The 21,558-nt window shown below is 34.6% G+C and overlaps 1 protein-coding gene across 4 annotated transcripts in view; it reads right to left on the bottom strand.

Moving 5' to 3' along the window:
* Nucleotides 1-3,570: 3,570 nt before the first annotated feature.
* The window catches only part of LOC104150077 (transmembrane protein 161B), a 39,976-nt gene continuing 21,988 nt past the window's right edge, over nt 3,571-21,558 (bottom strand). For 3 of the 4 annotated variants that reach the window (XM_068925306.1, XM_068925308.1, XM_068925305.1), the window contains exons 6-12: nt 18,156-18,307; nt 17,536-17,596; nt 15,620-15,760; nt 12,029-12,142; nt 10,691-10,865; nt 8,329-8,425; nt 3,571-7,476 (exon numbers count right to left, since the gene is read on the bottom strand). In XM_068925306.1, the coding sequence (XP_068781407.1) occupies nt 7,199-7,476; nt 8,329-8,425; nt 10,691-10,865; nt 12,029-12,142; nt 15,620-15,760; nt 17,536-17,596; nt 18,156-18,307 (1,018 nt within the window). In that variant the 3' untranslated portion in view covers nt 3,571-7,198. The remainder of the gene's footprint in view (nt 7,477-8,328; nt 8,426-10,690; nt 10,866-12,028; nt 12,143-15,619; nt 15,761-17,535; nt 17,597-18,155; nt 18,308-21,558) is intronic. The other variant, XM_068925307.1, reaches the window with a different exon arrangement.

Genomic DNA, 21,558 nt, shown 5'->3' with positions numbered 1-21,558 from the left:
CGCTAACACTTACTAAGCAGGACAAAAACAGCTTCTTAAGTGCTCTACAGTAAAACAATAAGCAACAATTTCTTACATATAGTGCAAAGAAATGTTCAGTAAGTTTAATAGAGCAAGTTTTCCCAGTGTACAATATACAGTATAAATTGCTAAACCCACTTTTTAGAGCTTAAAGCCCAACATGTTTTTATAAGTCTTCCTTTAAGAAGGTTTCCTTTGGTAGATTTAAATTAATAACTCAATTTACAAGCACTTCACATTTAGAATGCATAATTAATTCAAGAGTAGGCACCTACTGTTTCATCACTTTTTTCCTGCTGAATCAGACCAGCTGGGTTTCATCTTCTGCTCATACCATTCTCCAGAAAAAAAAAAAAAGTAGTTGAAAAGTAAGAAAAGTTTTGCTATTTCATACCCCAAAAGCATTCTAAAAATTTGGTAAAGTGTATAATTTATGCTTTCTGTTTTGGATCCCTTTTGTTCAGTCCTGGACAAATTACCAAAAAGGTAGCGGGCAGAGCTGTTAGAATATCATTCAAGTAATATGAATGAAATTAAACATGTCTACAGAAGCTAACTTGCCACCAATGCATAATAACCCATAGCACATATGGGCAGACTATATATATAAAACTAAGAAAATAGTTTCATAGCAAGCCCCATTTTTAGGCCTAGCAGTTACTTGCATTTTATTTCCCAAAGACAACCTTCTGTTATTTAGCAAGGTAACTACAAAGGTAGAAGCACAAATTTAAAATGTCTTCTAGAGACCACCCATGCTTTGGCACTTTAGTCTACAACACGCACAAAAACTGTAACATTTCTGTAGGTTGTTTATTATTGGTAGTAATTGTACCTAAGTATTGTCCACCCTGGCTTAAAAAAAAAAAAAAAAAAAAAAACAAAAACACAAAACTCCAACTCCAAATCTAACAACTCCCCAGCTTTTCCAGTATAGGTTGCTCTTTCCTGTTCATAACTTCCAATGAACCTTTAAAGCATGGAGCAAACAAGATTTGTTTTAAAACAGTGGGTGATGCAATCCTAGTCAAAACAAGTGTATATAATGCAATATCCATCTGATACCATCTTCACTGTAAAGCGTGACGGTCTTAATACTCGTAAAACTGGAACTATTAAAAAAATCACATTTTTACAGTAATTTAGCAGGAAACAGAAAATTATAATTTACATAAATAAAATCAGTCCTTCCCATTTGAAATGAAGGGAGGGGAGCCCTTTGTTTCTAGGTTCGATCTCAAACAGCAAGTGTTATGTGCTCTTCGCTTAAAAAGACAAAAAAAAGACCATTAACAATAGACCACCACCACTGAATTTATGTGTGTTCCCAGGAACAGAGAGACATATTTAAAGTAAAATATTTACAGTCTGGAGCACGTACCCTGTGCAATTTATAACAAGTCTACCTTAAGAGAAATTTTAGGCTTAAATTATTTAATAGCGTGTTTACATTAATATTTGCTCATACTGATGGAAAAACTGAAACATTAAATAAAGTTTCCTATGATTGCTATTACAGACTGCTTCCCCACATATATTCTTCCTAGAAAACCTTACATACTGAAAACATACAAGATCATTAACAATAGGACAAAGGTGTGATTGAAGTCAGGAAAACAAACTTGGTTGGCACATCATGACATGGGCATGAACTGTATTTACAAAATAGAATTTTTGGTGCATTTTTTCTTCATTCTAGCTTTTTATCAAAAATACTGTAAATAAGCATTCTTGCAATTTAGAACATATGAGAGAAGCAAAGCTACAAAGAACAGAAGAAAAGAGAAAAAAGGTTGATTTTAAGCACAAGATATTTTAAGTCGGGTTTAAAAAAAGACTTAGCAGCATCATAAAATAAATAGAAATGGCCAACTACTAAGAAGCTTGAAAAAAGCTACTCTTTAAAACATTATAGAGGTTTCTAAATAGCAGAGTCATAAGGATAGCATGCTGTTGAGAGAAATACTGAAAGTCTGAATTTCCTCCTTTACTCTTGACTGATGTGTGATCTGAAAAAAGCCTGCTATTTACAGGTTGATACCACACTTGATAACACTTCAGTCTGGATAGCAAGTTTTAAAAAAATCTGAAAGTAGAAATATTTGAGTTCTAGTTGCAGGCACTGATATTAATCTAAAAAAAGGAAAAGGTGATCCATGATATCAGAATTAAAAATAATTTCCAGTAAAAATGCAATTGAAAACAAAGGTATAAAAATATATATACACTGGCATGCAAGACAGTGTCCAGTGCAGCAGTACTCTCCTGGCAGGCAACATGGGAGACTTCAAAAAGTTAAGTGCAGCATATACAGACTCCAGTAAAAGCAGCCTTGGAGTAGCATCTTGGCCTCACCATCTCTCCCATACAGGAGGAAGACCTTTCAGTCTAATATCAGGAACGAAGATTAGATATGCCATTGATTTCAGTACATGCACTGCCAAAGCCACAAAACATGGCAGACCTTTTTCAAGTAAGAGTTGCACATATGTAATTCTGAAGTATAGACTGACTACCCTACATCAGCTTGCTTAAATAGATCCAGCATTTGGCTGCAATACTTGCTGCCTGTGTCTTCTCTAGAGTAAATATCAGGATGGTCAAAGCATTACTCTTACTTTATCGTTTGGAATTTAAGACTTAGGCTGCAGACACTGAAAATAACAGTCTTACTCACTATGGTAAACATTCACCTTTCATATTCGATTTAGGATGCAAGTGACCTGCTGTTGCTTTTCTCTGTTAAAACTTTACTTAGACATAAAGATTTCTCCAACAGAACACACTATTATCTTTGGCCTCATTTTTATTCAAGATTTTCCATTTTCACTGTGCACTTAATTCTTCCAAATTAAGTAAAATACTTTATAACTTTGTAGGGACAAAATTAAATATGGAGGTTGAATTTAGTTTTTCCAGCTAACAAATAAATGCACAGACTGTGTCGTATTTCAAAATATGAGGTATAGCATTCTGAATCTGGTCAAGATCTTCTCAGGAAGAACAAGTTAACGTTCAAAAGTAAAACAGAGGCCTTTGAGAATAAAGAGGTATAAGGCCTTCTGCTTTCTAGAGCTTTCCAATATTTGTATGAGACTTAAATAACAGGTTTCAGGATCATATGCTTTCACTATTTTCCATGCATTAAATCCAAGACCTCTATTACCAGTTAGCTGTAGTTACTGTGGCAAAGTGCAAAACTTTTCGTTACCCTTGTCAGGCTAGTTGGGATTTCTGTACTCATTAACTACATTACACTCTGAAGTTACGTTAGCTAATTGCAACATTGATCTATCTCAATGGCATTTCTGTTCACAGGTGAATCTGACTTTATAATCCAGGGAAACAGGCAACTGACCTCATGTCTTCCAGTATTTTTGACTAAAAGAAACTGAAGAACAACTGCCACAGAATTGAATTTTTAAAGCATGTCCTTTTGTACAGGAATGTTCCCATGCACTGAGATACTACCTGCTTCTTCAGTTGTTACTTTATCTGTTGATTCTTATGAAAGAGAGGTCAGAAAGGGGGGGGGGGGGGGAAGTGCAGCTGAAGTTACCACAGTCCCTTCAACAACTAGGAAATCCTAAAGCTTGGTAAGGTATCAAAAGAGGACATGTGCTACCTGAGAACGTTGAAAAGTGCCTGCAAAGTGAAAGAACAGACTTTTTACAGTCCCTTCTCTTCCTAATCACTCTCTCTATGCTCAGAAATAGCCAGGGTTACGTTTGGCCTTCCCTGAATCTTGCTGGAAGACTTGGATTTACCACTATCCTAATACTTTGTCTAAAGGGACTTCCACTATAAATCAAAGTGCAGCGTTTAACCAACGAATAACAAGCTTGTGTTTAGCTATTCATATTTCAGCTAGAAATCAAAGTTATTTAAACTATTTGAAGGAATTAATCCTTCAACAATAGGTGAATTTAAATCAAAACCAAAAACTATTACAAACAAAATAGAATTTAATTTAGCCAGGTCAGTTCTAAATTGCATGAGTTCTTAACTTAGAGAAAGCTGTGGAAAGGAAAGAGTCAGGCTAACAAACACATGACTGCAGTGAAAAAGGGAGAGTGAGACGGAGGAAGGAAGAAATGTCGATTCTTTGACAAAGGCATCTCTCAAAAATTCTTAAATATTAAGTAGTGGGGGAAAAGCAAAACACACTGCTTACGAATCCTGAATAAAAACTACCACCTTCTGAATCAGATTTTACTTCTTTTTTCATTTCTGTAAGCTACTTCCCTCTCCCTACCTCGTGCTGATAAAGTTCTGCAAGAAAAATGCATTTGCTGGCTGCTGTTTTAAAGTGACTTACTAAAGAAATGAGCAGATACTTCTTTGAAGCTTACGTAATGTGTATGAAAGTCAGGACCATCAAGCCTGCTATTTTCCTTTGCAAGACGCTTCCGAGCATATCAGATAGTTGTACAAAGTACTACTCACCCTCAGAGCAGCATTCTCCCTCTAATTCCTGTGTCACCTCACATTTCAAAGAGATTTGTTTATTGCTACATTTTAGGTTTTAATAAGCCTCCTGGACTCATGCAAGGATTAAATGAATCCAAAGACAGACCATCTCCCACTCAGATCCAACTGCTGACCAGAAGGTCAACGACTCAGTTCCGTGGAGCAGCAATGGCCAGAAGCGATTATCTTAATGTCAGCCACATCCAGGTGCTTATTTTCAGTTTGATCAGTGTGACTTCTGAAGAATAAGACAGCGTATATACTTATCAAAAGTTCAGTGAGGCTCAACTACAACACAATCAACTACCTTTGCTGAACTGCTGAAAAGTTGCTGATTTTATGCAACTACAGCTTGTTTTCAGTTATGAGCTTTCAAAATAAAAAAGTCTACGGCAACAGAAACTGTACCTCTTCGCAAAAAAGACATTATTTTGAAATTTTCCTAACGTTATTTTGAAATTTTCTCTAGCATCTACACTTCATGTCTATCCCTCAGATTGCAATGACAGGTAACGTCTAAGCTAATGAGCTGCCTGGGCCGAGTTCACAATCAGAAGGAAACTGCGCTATATTGTGAGGTTTTTTGCTGAATGAAACTTTAACCACTTAAAAACGTGGCCTTATTAATTCCATTACTAATCCTATATGTCAAACTAAGAGAAAGCGAGTCTAATATTGCTGGACCTGTCATATTTTAACATTCTATTAATCTGAATTGACATTACCTAGGAATGTTTCAAGATTTGAACCTATGAAGTGAAATATTATTTAGTGAAATAATATTCATACAGTCGAGCCTTTGTCACCATTAGTTATGAAAAGTTGGTGTAAAATACAAAGCTTGCAGGACCAGTAGCCCTGAATTATACTGCAATGAAACTGGTAGAATCATGCAAGGTGTTCTCAGATATCCCAAATGCATGCAGTAGGTACTAGCTGGTGTATATAAGCCTTAAACCTTTACCTTAAATCAGTAAATGCAATTTAATAAACTAATAAATAACTTCAAAGGCTTTCAAAGTAGCAGGACAATTATCACCAGCTTAAATCCTTAACTTTCCGCATCCTTTGACACTTTGTTTTACCATACGGTAGGTTTTGCAACAGATTAAATATTTGTTAAGCTTTTCCATGTATAAATGCTTATTATATGCCAAAGCTTTACACAGTTTAAAGAGAAAAAGAATAGTAACATTAAAAAATAGCTAATATTAGTTAAAAACACTGAGAACTCCCATCAGTGTAATATTAACTTATTAAAAAAACTACTCCATTTAAGTTTCCATTCCTGTTTTCTGATTACACAGAACATCTGAAAAACGTCATTCTAGTTTGATTCCCAGTACTTCTATACTTGGTATCTATCCTACCAATTAAACAAAACTTGTAATGTCAACGCTTTGCTCCTCCTAACTATATCTGCTTTATTACACGGAAAATCTATTTCTGAAACCAAAAGACATCAGTTGTGGCCAAGCTGACAAACATTAAACTGGCAAAAGATGATGAATGGACAGAACAGAAATTTCAAGACTGAACACTTTAAATAGAACTTTTCTTCCAAAATAGCAAAGGTTATTTAGTATAGTTAAGTACCTTTGTAGAGGCACCAAAAACAAGTAGCCCTTTCAAACTGAACTTCCAAAAAAAATTTAATTTTCATTTCAAAAGGGATCTGGAAATTACTAGATACACATATATCCCTGTCCCACTGCCTTGTAACATACATTCAGTAATTTAAAATAAAGATTCAATATTTTATAGATTTTGTATATATATTATATATTTAATATATAATATATATTTATATGTACATTACACAGATACATACACTCTCAGTCAGCAGGATTAACCGGTTTTAAACGTTTGATTGGTACCACTAATCTACCTCAGTTACTTTGTGAATTCAATGGAATTTATCTATTATCTGAAAAGAAGAAATTTAAAAGACCCAAATGGAATCCACGGATCAATATTAGCACCAACACACATGGCCAGTACGTCAAAATGACTGCAGAGACTGCAATAATATATATTTTTATAACATCTCTCCCACTGCACAAACGTTCCTGCATATATGTAGGCAGCAATACCTGCCAGGTCTACACATCTATTCCTATGCTAAATTTAAATGTTATATAAACTTTCTTTACTGTAATATACAGTATCTCTCCTGTCCTGTTGGATTATTTCATTTTCCATGGCGAAAAGTGATCAATAGCTATCCAACAGAAGTTTTTCTTTTAACCCCTCTCCCCTTCCCCCTTTACTGCATGGCTCAGTTTCAAGATTTTACTTAGTAGGCAGCCACCCTAGGCATAACCAGTACCCTAGTAACATCATTCAGTCACGGGCTCTGATTCTTCAGCTACAAAGTTCTGTGGGTGGCTCACTGCTTATGGAAACCAAGATACTCAAAGGTGTTATCTTTTCAACATGCCCACCAATACCTGCCACACGATAGTGTTAGTCAGTCCCAAAACCATAATTCAACGTTACCTACCATTTGGGTAACAAAAGTAACAAACCCAGTTCTGATTTTAAACGTCATAAGAATATTCACCCTGAGAACGCAGAGGAAGTGTTTAAGAATAAATTCTGATATGTCTTCTCTTCACACACAGTTTTCTTTTTTCTTCATCTCCTCTTGGGTATCTGGGTTTGTATCCAGAATTTGACCTCATACTTGCTTTGCTAGCTGCTCAGCTCATGCCACAGTCAGGTACTGATGATAGAAAAGCCCAAAAAGGCTCGTGGAAAAGAGGCAAGCAGCAATCCACCAGGTGAGGAAAGACAGGAGTCCCCGGAACAGGAGAGGAGTGAAAATATTCTTTAGGCTTCCCAAAGCCATTGTTATTTGTACTACAGTTACTTTCATCTTTCCATCAGCAGATGGAGACTCAGAATAAACTGAACTGGGAAGTGGACTGTTTTCTACTGGAGTGTCAGAATTAGCTTCTGAATGGATGCCCCAAGAATAATTACCTGTTAAAAAACAGAGTAACAGATAGAAGAGTTGTAGAATTAAGTTCTGCCATTTCTGTCAACTCCATAGATCATCTTATATATATTATTTCCATATATAAAAATTGGAAAATTTTACTTATAACTTAGTACATACTAACTGTATCCATCCACATGGCTTCCTGCTAATACTAGTAAGCCATTAGGGTAGGATTCACCTTACTTTTTGACATCCTGACATTTCCATGTGAGCCAGCTGCCTTGGGACCCCTGTCAGTGCTGGGTGTGATTCATCTTACCAGATGTATAAGTCTACTTGAGGATGGAATGAATCACAGTCTAATATTGCCTATTTCTTTCTGTTGACATTTGGCAAAATGAATGCCACCACTGCATGGTAGACTGTGAGAGACATCCCTCACAAGAAACAGGAGAAAAAACCCAGAGTGACAGCAGGTCTCCCAATAATGAAATAAATTCCACATCTTATAGCTTGTGTTCAAAAAGTTCAAGGAAGACTGAAAATTGAAAAAAGAATTAACAGATATTCATAAGGTTAAAACAACAACGCTTTATACAGCTCATTTTTAAAGTAGATTCATTCAAGCAGATGAATATTTCAATGAAGGTAAACAGCTTAATTTGTATTAAAAAAACTTATCAGAAATATATCAAATTAGCATATCGTTGAAAGATGTTAAAAACAGCAATAGCAATAGATAACCACAGCTTAAAAGCTGTTTATCAGTTAGCTTTAAATGGCAGGAAACAAAAGTATTTCTCTGTTACGAGTACCCATACCTTCTAATTCTCTTTAGTAGAGTGAAGATATGAAAGCCCAAAACACATTTTTGTTCATCAAATTTTGCCTACCTAGTGTTTTCAATAGTAGAGTTGTGTGAAGGAGCATTACCAATGGTGCAACATATTGCAGTGCAATAACACAAAGATAATAGAAAACTCGAGCCACCTGGAAAAACAGAAAAGAGTAACTCATCGGGTCTGGGCAATCAAAGCAAACCTTTATGCATGTGTTTAGGAAAAAACAAGTAATTATTAAAAAAATATTCCTATGCAAAAAATTTTATACATATATACACACACACATATATATATATATTCAAAAGGCCTAATAAAGAAATTATCCCTAAAATGAATTCTAGTTGCAGGACACAAAATCCTAAGAGGAAATACTGAAAGAAAATAATTGCAAATATCAGTTCTGCTAAACAAGATTAATTTTTCTTATGCTAATTGAAAATTATCATGCAAAGCTTCATATTTCAATACACTAGAATTTTGCTAAGCCACCTCAAAGCCAAATATATGGTTAATTTTTAGAGTCCCAAATGAGCCACAAACTAAATCCCATTTCAAAAATGAAGTCGTAGTCGCAGTCCAAAGCCTCATCAGAAGTAAATCAAATTTTGGTTAATATTCCAATCCCTTTTCAAAGTGAGGTTTTTCGCAAGATTTCCAAACGTGAAATACTTTAAAAATAAAGACAAAAGGACTTTTCATTAGTAGTTGATCAATAACAAAGCATTTAAATGGTCTTTATTTCAGATATACATTATGGTTCATTGAAATTCACTCAGATTTATCCCTCCTCCTGTTCCCAATCTGTTCCATCTTTCTCAAGACTGCTACATTACATATATTATATAAGCTGTTGACCTAAAAGACTAGATCAAATAAAGAAGGAAAAAAGTCATAAAATCAATAGCAAGCAAGCAATGAAATAAAGTTAACTGGATTTTGGAAAAGAACAGAATACAGGGTGGCAAAAAAGATGAAGGCAGACATGACATTTTTGGAAATAGCTTTAAAACCTCAAAGGGCTTTGAGACGAGCAAGCATCAAAAACTAACATGAGAAAAAAAAAGCAGTAAAACATTGACAGAAGAAAAAGCATGAAACAAAAATATTTTTATCATATGCCATAAATTATTTTACAAGAGCAAATAGGAAAGTAACGACCAGCAGAGTAAGACAGATGGGAAGGACTTCACTGGCAAAAGCGCCAGAAGAAAAGAAAGGGGACACGGGCCAGTAGAACAAGATAGGGCTTTATTTTGTGGCATTGGGCTTCTTACCGATTAAACAGATTTAGGAAGCTCCACATAGAGAAGACATTCCTGTTTTATAGATAACATGAAATCTCCCCAAACTAAACTATGCATTCACAACAATTACAACACTTCTGTCATAGGCAGTTGTTGCTAGCTGTATTTCCTAACCTTTTTTTTTTTTTTTTTTTTTTTTGAAGCCCAGCGCTAGTCACCTTGTTTGTAACTAAATTTTTGCAATAACTACTGCACAGTTCATTTATAACCTTAAGATATTTGCGGAGACAAAGACAAGATTACAAAGAGTAGGGACAACCTAAAAACAGAGAAGCAGCTTTGTCCTATGACATACTTCAATATTTCTTCAGGAACATACCCTGACTCAGCCAGATTAAAGATTATCAGATACCATTATCATGAGAGACTAGAAATGTAAGTTTATTCTGCAGGCAACACACAAACAGCACTTTATTATTATTTTATGGCAAGCTTAAAAAATTCTACCTACTCAGTTTGTTGATTAAAAAAAAAAAAAAAGAAAGCAACAAAAAACACAACTCCAAGAAATCTTTACTTTTTACTACTTGCCTCAGTAACAAGATGGGCAGACAGTTTTGTATCTAGTCTAGTGCATTTGAGAGCAGTCTTACAGAACTAGATATGCCGCATTTTATCCCAAAATGCAACCATCCTATCTTAAACTTTGTCCCAATTTAAAAAATCACAGCTAGGATTAGGTAAACAGTATTTTGTCATTCCATCGAAACCTGACTTTTTCCATGCTATAACTACAAATCACCACTAAACCCCTACACACTCACCAGGTTCTATTTATGCTTAACAGAAACAATCATCAAGATAAGCACAAGGCCAAAATATTTGTAAAGAATATTTCATGAAGGGATCTCTTAGAACAGCAAGGAATGAACAACTTAAGACAAAGCATCTGTATAATACAAATGATACATCTCTGCATATTTTGGTTTCCGGAATTTCTCAGTAACAGTGCCATTTTTATAAGGAATATCGTTTAGGAAGCTTCACTCAGATTTCAGTTCTGCTGCCACAAAGACACAACAAACCAGCTGTTTTATGTTTTCCTATTTTAAAAAATTGCACAGACTGAGCACTGCAAATGCATATAACCTTAATGCCATTATACTTACCATTTTCTGTAAATCAACTGTACTTATTCTGCCAGCTTCCTTTTTCATCTGATCCACACATTTCTGTGCTAAATTCAGGTAGGCCTGGAGATGACTGCGCATCATAGCCAACCGTAAAGCACACAACAGGATTATAATCCACAATCGCATGGTGTCAAATGTATCTTCTGACATTCTGTGGATAAAAGAAAGGTAATGCTGTTTTCCAAAGGTCACCTACCACTAGAGAGTTATTTGTTTCTATTATCTGTAAAGAAATCTTACAGCATAATGTCAAAAATACTTAACATACAATTCACAGTTATGAGTTCATGTGCAAGTAATATTCACTTTTCCTCCTCTCTCTCTTTATTGGTACCTCTTGGTAGCCTTGTTTTAGCATTAGATCCAAATTAGTATCTATTTGTATGCAAACAAGAATACTCCCAAACATTTGAATTCGGAGTAATGAAGACAGAACACTAAAAAACAAGCTCTTTCAAGTAATTCAAGTTTTGAGATACACTTGTAGATACTCAACATATACTTCAGCTACCTTACATACATTGCTATAGCACAACTCTCATTTCAAGAAAAGCTGAAGAATAAAATGGAAACACAAAAATTGTATGTTTTCAACGTTTTACATAATAGCTCAGTGGTCAGAGAGTTATCTTAGAATCATCTTTTAAACCCCGAAAGCAATAAAAGGGACAACCAATCACATTAGTTTCAAGGCAGTAGTCTTACTATTTTGAATTGAATTATCTATATTAATAAAGTGACAGTGACAACCACCTATGCTACTTATACAATATTCATTTCAGTTACCATTCTTCCTGAAAATTCTTTCCCTTTCATGCTTTTAAATATTTTAGCTATCAAATTTCATATGCATTTCATCTACACATAGATCTTAAGACAAATCTCATGGTACTAAGACCCTTAGGTCAGTTCTCATACCAATGTATCTCAATTGTCTTCAGTGAAATGACTTTTCCCTTACACCTCTAAGAAAGATGTAAGGTATTATATGCTGGCAGTAAAGCAGCATTCTGCCCCTAGCAAGAACTGCATAGAACTCCACCAAGGAGTTCACCAGAAGATAGCAGCTCTTCAGGAACCACTGCTTTACCTTTCTTAATCAGGTTGAATACTCTGTCACTAATTCTTATTCTTCCTTAATTACAGAGGCCCTTTACAGGTCAGCTGGAACATCTTTACAGTACCTTTCGAGATGGATACTAGTCACACCAACAATTTTAAGTCTTTCGCGTTGTCATAACTTTTGCAGAATACTACTTACACTCATGGTTTTATCCTAAATACCCTAGAAAGAATTTTTAAAGGGAACCTTACAAAGGAACGCTCTCTTTGCCCAAAGGTGGGTTCATAATGTAGTCCTTAGTGATTGGTTTTACCCACAGCAGAACCATAAGTAAAGGTGCCAAGAAGTTTATATGTAGCAACGTTCTGAAAGAAGAGGAAAAAAAAAAAAGGGTAGGGAACGAGGTGTTATTAAACACAGAAAATTACCATTCTGTTGAAACTGGTAGTACAGATTCAAAAGGAGTCATCCAATTTTAAAATACTAGGGAAAAGTAAATAAGAAAATTACTCTCCTATTTCTATAAGTATGACTTAAGTCTCAACAAAACAGGAATATAACATACTATGAAGTCACACTGGCTGTGGTTAAAAAAAAGCGCGCTTAGGAATAAATCAAGTTTTTAGATATTCCAACAAACTAACTAAACGAACTACATGCATTATACCACACTAGAGTCACTTGTTGAAAATTTGCGTATGATGGCATAACACAGAATCGCAGTAGCCATTAAAATTTTAATCTAGAGGGTCAGTATCTCAAATGGATAATTGTGAAATATATGCTGCTATATTAGTGAAAGTTTTTTGGCTTAATTAAAAACATAATCAAATTAATTTCTACTATGTATATGGACCAGGGGAAATACTTCTCACGGGTCAGATTTTCCAGTTTAATGCAGATTTTTAGGTAGGAACCTTGACTAAACGTAACTTGCATCCATTTGAAGATACTCTGACAAAAAAAAAAAAAAAAGAGCGAGAGAGGAAAAAAAAAGAAATCTACTCCATTTCAAACACGCTGAACTCCCTATATATTAAACTATACAGTTAATGTAGAAGAAGCTCTCTGAGTACAAAACAGACGTTAGCATTTAAAAAAAGGAAATAGTTTTCTGTAGTTTTTCTTGAAATTAACATCCTTCATCTGAACCCCTATCATCCGAACCCCAAATCCCTGCCATTTTTCATTACTCAAATGAAATGAAAACACAGTTGAAGACTTCAGTGCTGTAGATCTGGTGTTGCGCTAGTAGCACTTCCTCACTAACAGTTTCAGTTTGTCTATATTTCCATCTCCAACGAGACTCCTTCTACACTATAGAGAAAATAATGAAGTAATCAAATTATTCTAAAAACACAAGCCCTTACTGATTCAAACTATCAAGCTTCCTAAACCCGTTAAAACGTTTGCATGTTTCAGAAGATGTCACCACACAGTTTAAATCATTGGTTTCATATGAAGAGAAAAGCACTGCTAGTTACGTAGTGTTGCTAGGGAACACCACAGCACCAAGGAACAGTCCAAAGCATTTCAATAACTTGCGAAAGGATTTTACCTGAGCTTCCACTTTATTTAAGACCTCCTGCCAGGCTAATGGACTGGAATGTGCCAAAGGGTGGCAAGAATCACTCGCTGTTTATTTGACTTGAGGGAGAAAGACTGAAAGACTCTTGAAGCAGGCTCAGAAAAAAAAAGAGTGAATGTGTAGGGAAGTGGTACGAATGGATTAAGAGAACTCCAAAGTACATCCAGGGGAGAAAGCTGCTGCTAAAGAAAAATCAAACAGGCTACTGGAATTAACAGTGACACCAGGTTATTTTTATTTTACTGTGCACAAAAACTTATTCCATGTTTATAGAAGTAAGGATCACTGTTATCATTTTGGCCAAATTACTGAAGTGGAATTTTATCATCTACCTAACCTCCAATTTTTTAGTCATTGCTCCCATAACTTAAGTCTCCCTTTCTGTAATTATAGCTTGTGCCTTATACTCTTTACAAATGTATGACCTTGTATTTGACTGCAGGGAAAGGCATTGTTTTCCTGCACCCAAATTAGAGAGCTTTGTATCAGTGACATGTCATCCTCATTTACTACTCCCCTTTAGTCACTGTCAAACTACTGCAAACAGTCAATAATGATCTACTCATTGATAAAAACACATCACTTAGGGCAAATACTGATCTCTTCAGAGCCCATTAGAAACAATCGCTCAGCAATGATTCTTTGTTTATAATTGCATTACCTAATTACATTGATATCTAACCAAGTTTTAATCCATTTAATGTCATTTTTATATTGTTCCATTCGAACAGGCGAAGTATTGGTAGACTTTCAAAAAAACTTGCTTGGTGCTGCACAATATTATCTTTAATAACAAGCTCCAATTTTCCCTAAACATTAACTTGGATAAGATTTATTTTGTTCATAAACGCAGACTAGTGGATATTAATTACTCTTAGTTCTTGATTAATCAGGTCTTTTTTTAGACAGTTTATATTTCTATCTAGGATCCAATGATCAAAAAAGATGTTGGAAAATTCAAGGATAGTTACAGAAAAGGCGCAAGAACTTTCAAAATATTGAAAATCATAAAATCATTAAAAATGAAAAGCTCAGGAGTTTAATTTATTTAGCTGAAAGAAGAAAAGACTAAAGAGGTGACTTGATCACATTCTACAGATAGATAGAAACTTAAGAGCAGATATAACAAAAGCCAACAGCTTGCAGCAGTAACTGGATGCATTCAACTACAATGCAATTCTAATACAGAGTAATTAATTAACATTCTACCATGAGTGAAGGATCAATTCTGAACATAGATTAATTTTTAAACTGGGTGTTTGGGGGTGAGTGGGAATTACACGCGTATATTTGTACACATACACGCGTCAGTCTGAGTAGAAATAATTGGACATGAAACAAAAATTCACATCAGAAAGTCTAATGGGTTTCTTATGGAAGTGACTACACTAAATGATCACAATGGCCTATGCTGCAGAATCTGTCATTTACACGTACTAAACATTTAGAGGTTGGGATCTATGAACGACATTTGGAGCTGTTCCCTCAATCAGAAAATGCTGAAGAGAAAGAGTTACATATAAGAAAACATTTTGTTTCCAACCTCAAGAACAGCTGAGAACAAAAATGTTCCTTTAAGCTGGTGTAAACTTCTGACCCTTATTATACATTCTGGGTCATAATAATGCAAGATATACAGAAATACTGAAAAGGACAACTTTAATTTGCCTTTCATTTTAAAGACAGAAGTTTTAACAGTTGAACTCCCTTCTATATGCTACTCTAATTTCAACATTTATTAACAAAAGTTTTTACTGAGTTTTAGATTCCCTTTAAACGCGTTTCCAGTTTACTGCCTTTCTGAAGCTATTTCTCCCTTTCAGTTTTTTCTTTGGATCTTACTCTAAACTCATGAACAACGGCAAGATGCTCATCTAGAAGAACAACAGAAAAAAAAGTTGTGGCTGCATCTCCTCTTCCACACAGCTATTTGAATTTCCAAAAAGATATAATGGGAAAAAGGAAGCAGAAACACTCATACTGTAGCAGAAACGGTCATGTTGGAGGAAAGGAAAGGAATGTTCCTTTAACCGGTACTCTAGTTAAGAGAGACAATGAACGTAATAGACTGGCAGAGGGCAGGTTGAGCAGAAAGAGGCAGGTGGCAAGTTTGCTGGATATATGAAAAGCAGGCAGCAACACAAGTCTTAGTCACTACCTTCTTACTGGAATAGTTTGCTTTGTTTATTTTCAGACATTAAACAGAAGTTTAAGACTGGGTAGCATATACCTATGTGTATATATTTTCTCTTACTGTGTTATTTTTTCTGTTGCTAAATTCAGAGCATCCAGATGCATTTGAGCCAGTCGCAAGCCAGGGAATGTCAAAAAAGCACCAATAAGTGAACACAGAACAGCCAGGAACAATTTGAAGGTTAGTTTAGACACAGGACCCCTAAAAGAAAAGAAAGGAAATAAGCATTTTCTGAGGGGAGGGGGGCAGTTGGGGTGGGCAAATCAGAGACTACTTTCAACTTTATCATCATCTAACATTTAATCAAAAAGCAAACAGTATTCTATGGTTTTACTCTAGAACACCAGCATTATTATAACCATTTCAGGAAATTTAAATAAAAAACAAGCAAGTCACCTATTTATTTATTAAAAAGAACAGAAAGCTCTTCAGTGTAGGAAGACAAAAATCTAAACTAATTCCCACAAAATGTTAAATTTGTTAGTAGAGCAAAAAATGAAAAATTTAATATTGTAATTGACAATGAGTTATTTAATAAAACCAGCTGGTAGAATGAATTTAGTTATGATACTTTTAATAGAAGAACAGATACATGGCAAATCTTAACTGTTCAAAGATAAAAATGGATTTTTTACTTCTTGCATTCAACATTTACCCATCAAACAGCTCTATCAAACTGTTATTAATCCAGTTATCCATAGATTTATCGATAACATAGATGTGGCTAATTAACATGTCTCTTCCAAGCAACTAATACTGGTCGTTTTAATGAACTATCTACCCAGTACCTAATAGAATTGGGAAGGGGAAAAAAAAAAAAAAAAAAATCAGGATCAACTGAATTACTGTATTAATAACCATAATTATACAAAAGACAAAAGCAACAAAGAAACAGATCAAAGAGGAGCAAAACGAAGTCTAGCGACCCACGCGAGTTTCAGATTCTTTCTTAACCTATGTCATTCAAACTAACAAGAGACGACATTATGAACTCAATCACTGCTATAAACAGCCACAGCACTGCAAAAGTTTAAGAGAAAGAAAACGGATACTAACAGGAAAATTAGTACGTAAGTTAGTAAATTCTGAGTAGTTTAGGAAAAAACAGAGCAAAGAAAGGTTAAGAAACACATGGGATTCAGTTGAAGGGCTTCTTTCTCACTAGATTAAATATCCACATCTATAAATGACAGACTATTCTAAGTATATATATTTGAATATATACTCTGTTCCTCACAAGTTAAAAAAAAAAAATCATAATTCTTACATAATACTTGAGAACTTCCAAAAAAGAAATTTAAAATTGTATGCCTGCAGTGATGGCATACCCCATACAAGCATTTTAGAGCACGTGTGTAAGGCAAAACCTGTAACGACGTCAGTTTCACAACAGACAAAAGCTGTCTATAAGAGTGATTGCATATAGAAGTAACACTGCAAGCTATGGAGCACTCCTTCGTCAGTCTCTGCAAAACTTGGATGTATTGTAGCAAGCAGATGTATTTGCTTAAGAGGAAAATACTATTACAACCTGAAAATATGACTGAAAGTCAAAATTTACGCCTAATTTGAATTTTATCACAGGCTTTTGCCCTCTCATGCTTTTGTATACCACAGAAACCGGGGAGAAAAAAAAAAAAAGTATATCCTGATTTAAGCAATCTTTTCAAAGAAGAAGGAACTGTTTAAGAATTACAATGAGCAAGAGGTTCATAATTTTGAACTAAACTTCATGGCCTGCAACCAAACTGTTAGGATAGAAATTGTATCAGAATTAAAAAGAGAAAACACATATGGAACTTAAGTTATTTGCAAATACTGATGGATGACTTTCATTAATCCACACCTTCACATTAATACAGGAGTACAAGCATATACAAAAACAATGTATGCAACACAAATGCTTGCTAAGAAAATGCAAGTGGTTCAGTTATTAATGCAACATAATGAAGACCAATGTATTTCCAGAAACTTACTGGGATTCCAGACCCTGCTTTTCAAGAAACTGCATAGCGCTTTCCGAAAAATTTGAGAATCCTGCAGAGACACATATATTATATGTATTTTATCACAGTAGAAACACAGAACCTCTTTTTTGAAATAAAATGCTAGGTAACAGAACATCTTTAAAACAAATTTTCGTATGTCTGCCATAGCTCTTTCATGTGCTAATTAGCATGCCACAATGCAATAAAACTTGGTTATTAACATGAGCAGTCTTTGAAAACATCTCTTTGATATTTGTACATTTCATGAACGTGAATAAAATTTACATTAATTTAAGAACATAAGTAATTTTTTTCTGTAGAGGAGCTTCACTTTACTATGCAAAGTAAAATGGGTTAAAAATAAAACTGGAAGGCAAATATAATTAACAAAATAAGCAATCTAGGCAAAGACTACACTACGTAAAATAAAGCAGGGAAAAAATACAGGATATCCTTCAGAATCCATACTCCAAAACAAGATTTCCTAAAAATGTATCACAGAAGAGTTTTAATGCCGATATTCTCAAAAAAATACTTAAAGGCTTAAAATTAAATGTTCAGGTCATATAATCAATAGGGCTATTGCAAACACTGAAGAAAGTTATTACCTGATTCCAGTCCAAATTCTAGATAATTTTCTGTTACAATCAGGATTGCCATTGCTTTCACAAAGAAGAAAAAGCCAAAGGTGACGCACACTGATCTTTCACCTCCATCCTCTACTTTGAAATAATGGGTGGTCAATGAAAACAGTATCTTACTATACAAGAAAAAGGTCAAGGAAAATAGAGTTTGTAAAATAACTATATTGAAGAATTGTAACACTGGATTTTGGTCATCTATAGTAAGATTGTTCTTCTAAGAAGCACAAAAATTAAAAAAGTAATATGTTAGGCCAATTTGAGATTAATTATGCTTTACAGTATTGGGAAAGTTTAATAAGCACAGACACACAGTCACATAACAGGTAGCTAGGAATACACTGTTCTGGAATATACTTTTGTTTTGATTTAGGCTTACTGATAGCCAAACACGACAATATTCACTATCAATCAGGGAAAATTAAACCAGTTCTGTCATGATTATAGTAATTTACAGAAGTTAAACCAAAACAAGTGTATCTTCAATATAAAGTATCAAAAGCTAAATGAAGAATGTTCCATTAAACTACACAACTCAAGATTCCATGTATTGTCATTCCAAAACCCAAAACATTACTTCTGAAGATAGCAACAGTGAACACAGGGAAGTGAATACACACTTTTTTTTTTTTTTTTTTAAAACTACAGCGGAGCTATACATGTTCTGCCAGAAGGGACAACCCCAAGTAGATGCATTCAAGATTCTGCACTACAGAAATTCAGAGTTCAAACCCAAATATATAGCATCATTCAATTCACTGCAGGTTTGTTGCTGAAGTCACCTGGGTCAAAACATTGCTTCCGTGCTGAGTTAACTGCACACGGATGTGTGTTTGGGCACACGCATCCATCCTCACACAAAATACATGTATATAATAAAACTAGCTTTTTGTTTCTTTCAGGAGAAAAGGGTAGAAAGGTGTTCCTCATCACACACATCCCAATACCTTTTTACTGAAAAAAATCCAGACATCGAATTTTGTCTTCCCTCCTCGAGTAAAGGCTAGACATTTTACTAAAGGCTAGACGTTTTACGGAGGTAAGGTGAGGATAGACAGCTTGTTTGTTGGTAAACTAAGGGCAACAAAAAGAAAAAAAAACACACACAAGCAGTATTTTACACAAAAGCTTTTCTCTCAAACATCTGCTGAGCTTTCTTAAGTGATTAAAGCTTCTGAGTCATCACATAAAATCTGTATCCTTTCAGTTAGATTTCCTTTTCTTAATCTTCAGAACACAATGATTACTAGAAGCAGCAAAACCTTAACTCCATGTAAGAACAGAAAAACTGTACCTTTTGTTTTTAATAAACAGCAGGAAAGACAAAATATACTTTTTTTGTTTTAGAAACACTGAAAGATTTTCTCAGACACTTGCAAATATTCAAACAACAGATAGAGTAAGCTTGTGCTGTGTTTGGGGAGGCAGGGCAGGAGACACCAGGTGTACAGAGAACAGGATGCCTAATAGACACTGTATCAATGATAGGATAAAACTTGTTAAATACAAAAACTTCCCCTCACAGGGACTGTAGACCTGCCTTATAAATAAACAGTGAACAGTGGCATGGAACTGATGCTTAAGATTATTACGTGACTATTTCCTAAGCAGAAAATGCATGAAAAGATGAAACTTGTGTTTCTCTACTTTCATGTGCATGTGTTCCAGGTTTTTCAACTATTAAAACTAATCAGTCAACTAACAGCATATTTAGTATTATCTAGCAAATACAATCTATCCCTTTCCCATTTTGAAAAAAGGAGACCATATACTCTGGTATGATATCTAAGTCCTTTCATGCAACCCCACTGCCACAAATATGAACATCTAAGAGGTTGCCTGCTCTGCTATCAAGCTGTTTAAAATACGTTCATTGAATATTCTAATTTTTAATGCATTTCTAAACATAATTAGCACCAAAACTATATAGTAGATTAATATAAATTTTTCATAATATACTGTCAACTCTTATTAATAAAAGCTGTAGCCCATTATAATTGATTCTTTTCAAATGGCAAGCGATATCAAGTTCATAGTTAAATAAAGTAGTTGGAGATCACTCCAGACATTACCTGCTTTGAAAAACCAAAAAAAAAGAGAGGAAAAAAAAAAGATTAAGTGTAAACTGTACACATTTTTCCACTACACCGTAACAAAGTAATTTCTATTTGTACTTTTTTTAAATACTGGAAGTGTATTTTAGGATTTGGACTATTGGAAATCCGTTTTAGGGAATCTATTCAATAAAAGATTTCAACTGTCATCAGTTAATCTCTCATGAAAGCATATGATTATGCCATACTGCACTTCATTAAGCAGCACATATTTAATATATGCATTGCTGTATTTCATCTATATGCAGAGAAGTATTCAAGTATGCACATTAGAGAGGCCTAACTACAGCATCTAACCTGACTCTTAACTTCACAGTAATCAGCTTAAGCTCCCTGTATAGTTAACAGAAAGAACAGGCCTCTCTAAAGGAGTACTTACCTCACCCTAAAAACAGGCACATTCTAGGTCATAGAGGCTGTGTTCTGATAAGGTCCGTTTCTCTGCACTGACCATTAGAAGAACGTTAAGACGATTTTTAAACACCTGAGCAAGATAATTCCTATCCTTCTAAATAATTTTCTCAAAATGTAACCTTAAGATATTTCACCAAAAATAATACATTCTTAGACCAAGTATCCTTACACAGTTAGGGATAATGAACACAAAACAATAAGATATTAAAGTCAAATCTTGAAGTTACGCAAAGTATTTCATAACTGTGACCAACAGTGCTACAGATTTTCAACCCCCTAGATACTTATATTTTCAACTATGAACTGCGCCTAAGGGTCTGAAAAAAGCAACTGGAAAAAAGAAAGCACATTGACAAATTCCAATTACAAAGCAGGTTCAGATAACTCTGCATAAATTAAGGATTATGCAAACCAGGTAACAGAGGGTTCCAGTCACATGTGAATAATCACCATCACTACTATTTCAGGGGTGGAGAAAAATCAAAGCATTGTGTCAAGGAAATTCGAGTTCCCTTCATGACTCCCTTTCAATGCTTGACCTACCTTTCAGGATCTACTGAAGAAACAAGCCATGAGTGCTATGTTACTAAGTTTTTTTTCCTTTTTACTTTATTTCACAAAAGGCGGTAAACTTGTAGAATTTATTGCATACACTTACTAGAAATAATTCTATCCTTAAGCTACTATAATTTTAGAATTTTTGAATCATTTTCTATACAGTCCAACAGTATTTATGCACACGGTTAAAAAGATCCACTTGCATTTCCAGTAAAATAGTCAGAACTTTCAGATTCACAATAGAAAAATCAAAGTCTTCTATATTATTTCTAATTGTAAGTATG

This window comes from Struthio camelus, chromosome W (assembly GCF_040807025.1).
Source record: "Struthio camelus isolate bStrCam1 chromosome W, bStrCam1.hap1, whole genome shotgun sequence".
NCBI classification, from domain to species: Eukaryota; Metazoa; Chordata; class Aves; order Struthioniformes; family Struthionidae; genus Struthio; species Struthio camelus.
The sequence above is the reverse complement of the archived record's forward strand: the minus strand, read 5'-3'. Positions and strand labels throughout refer to the sequence as shown.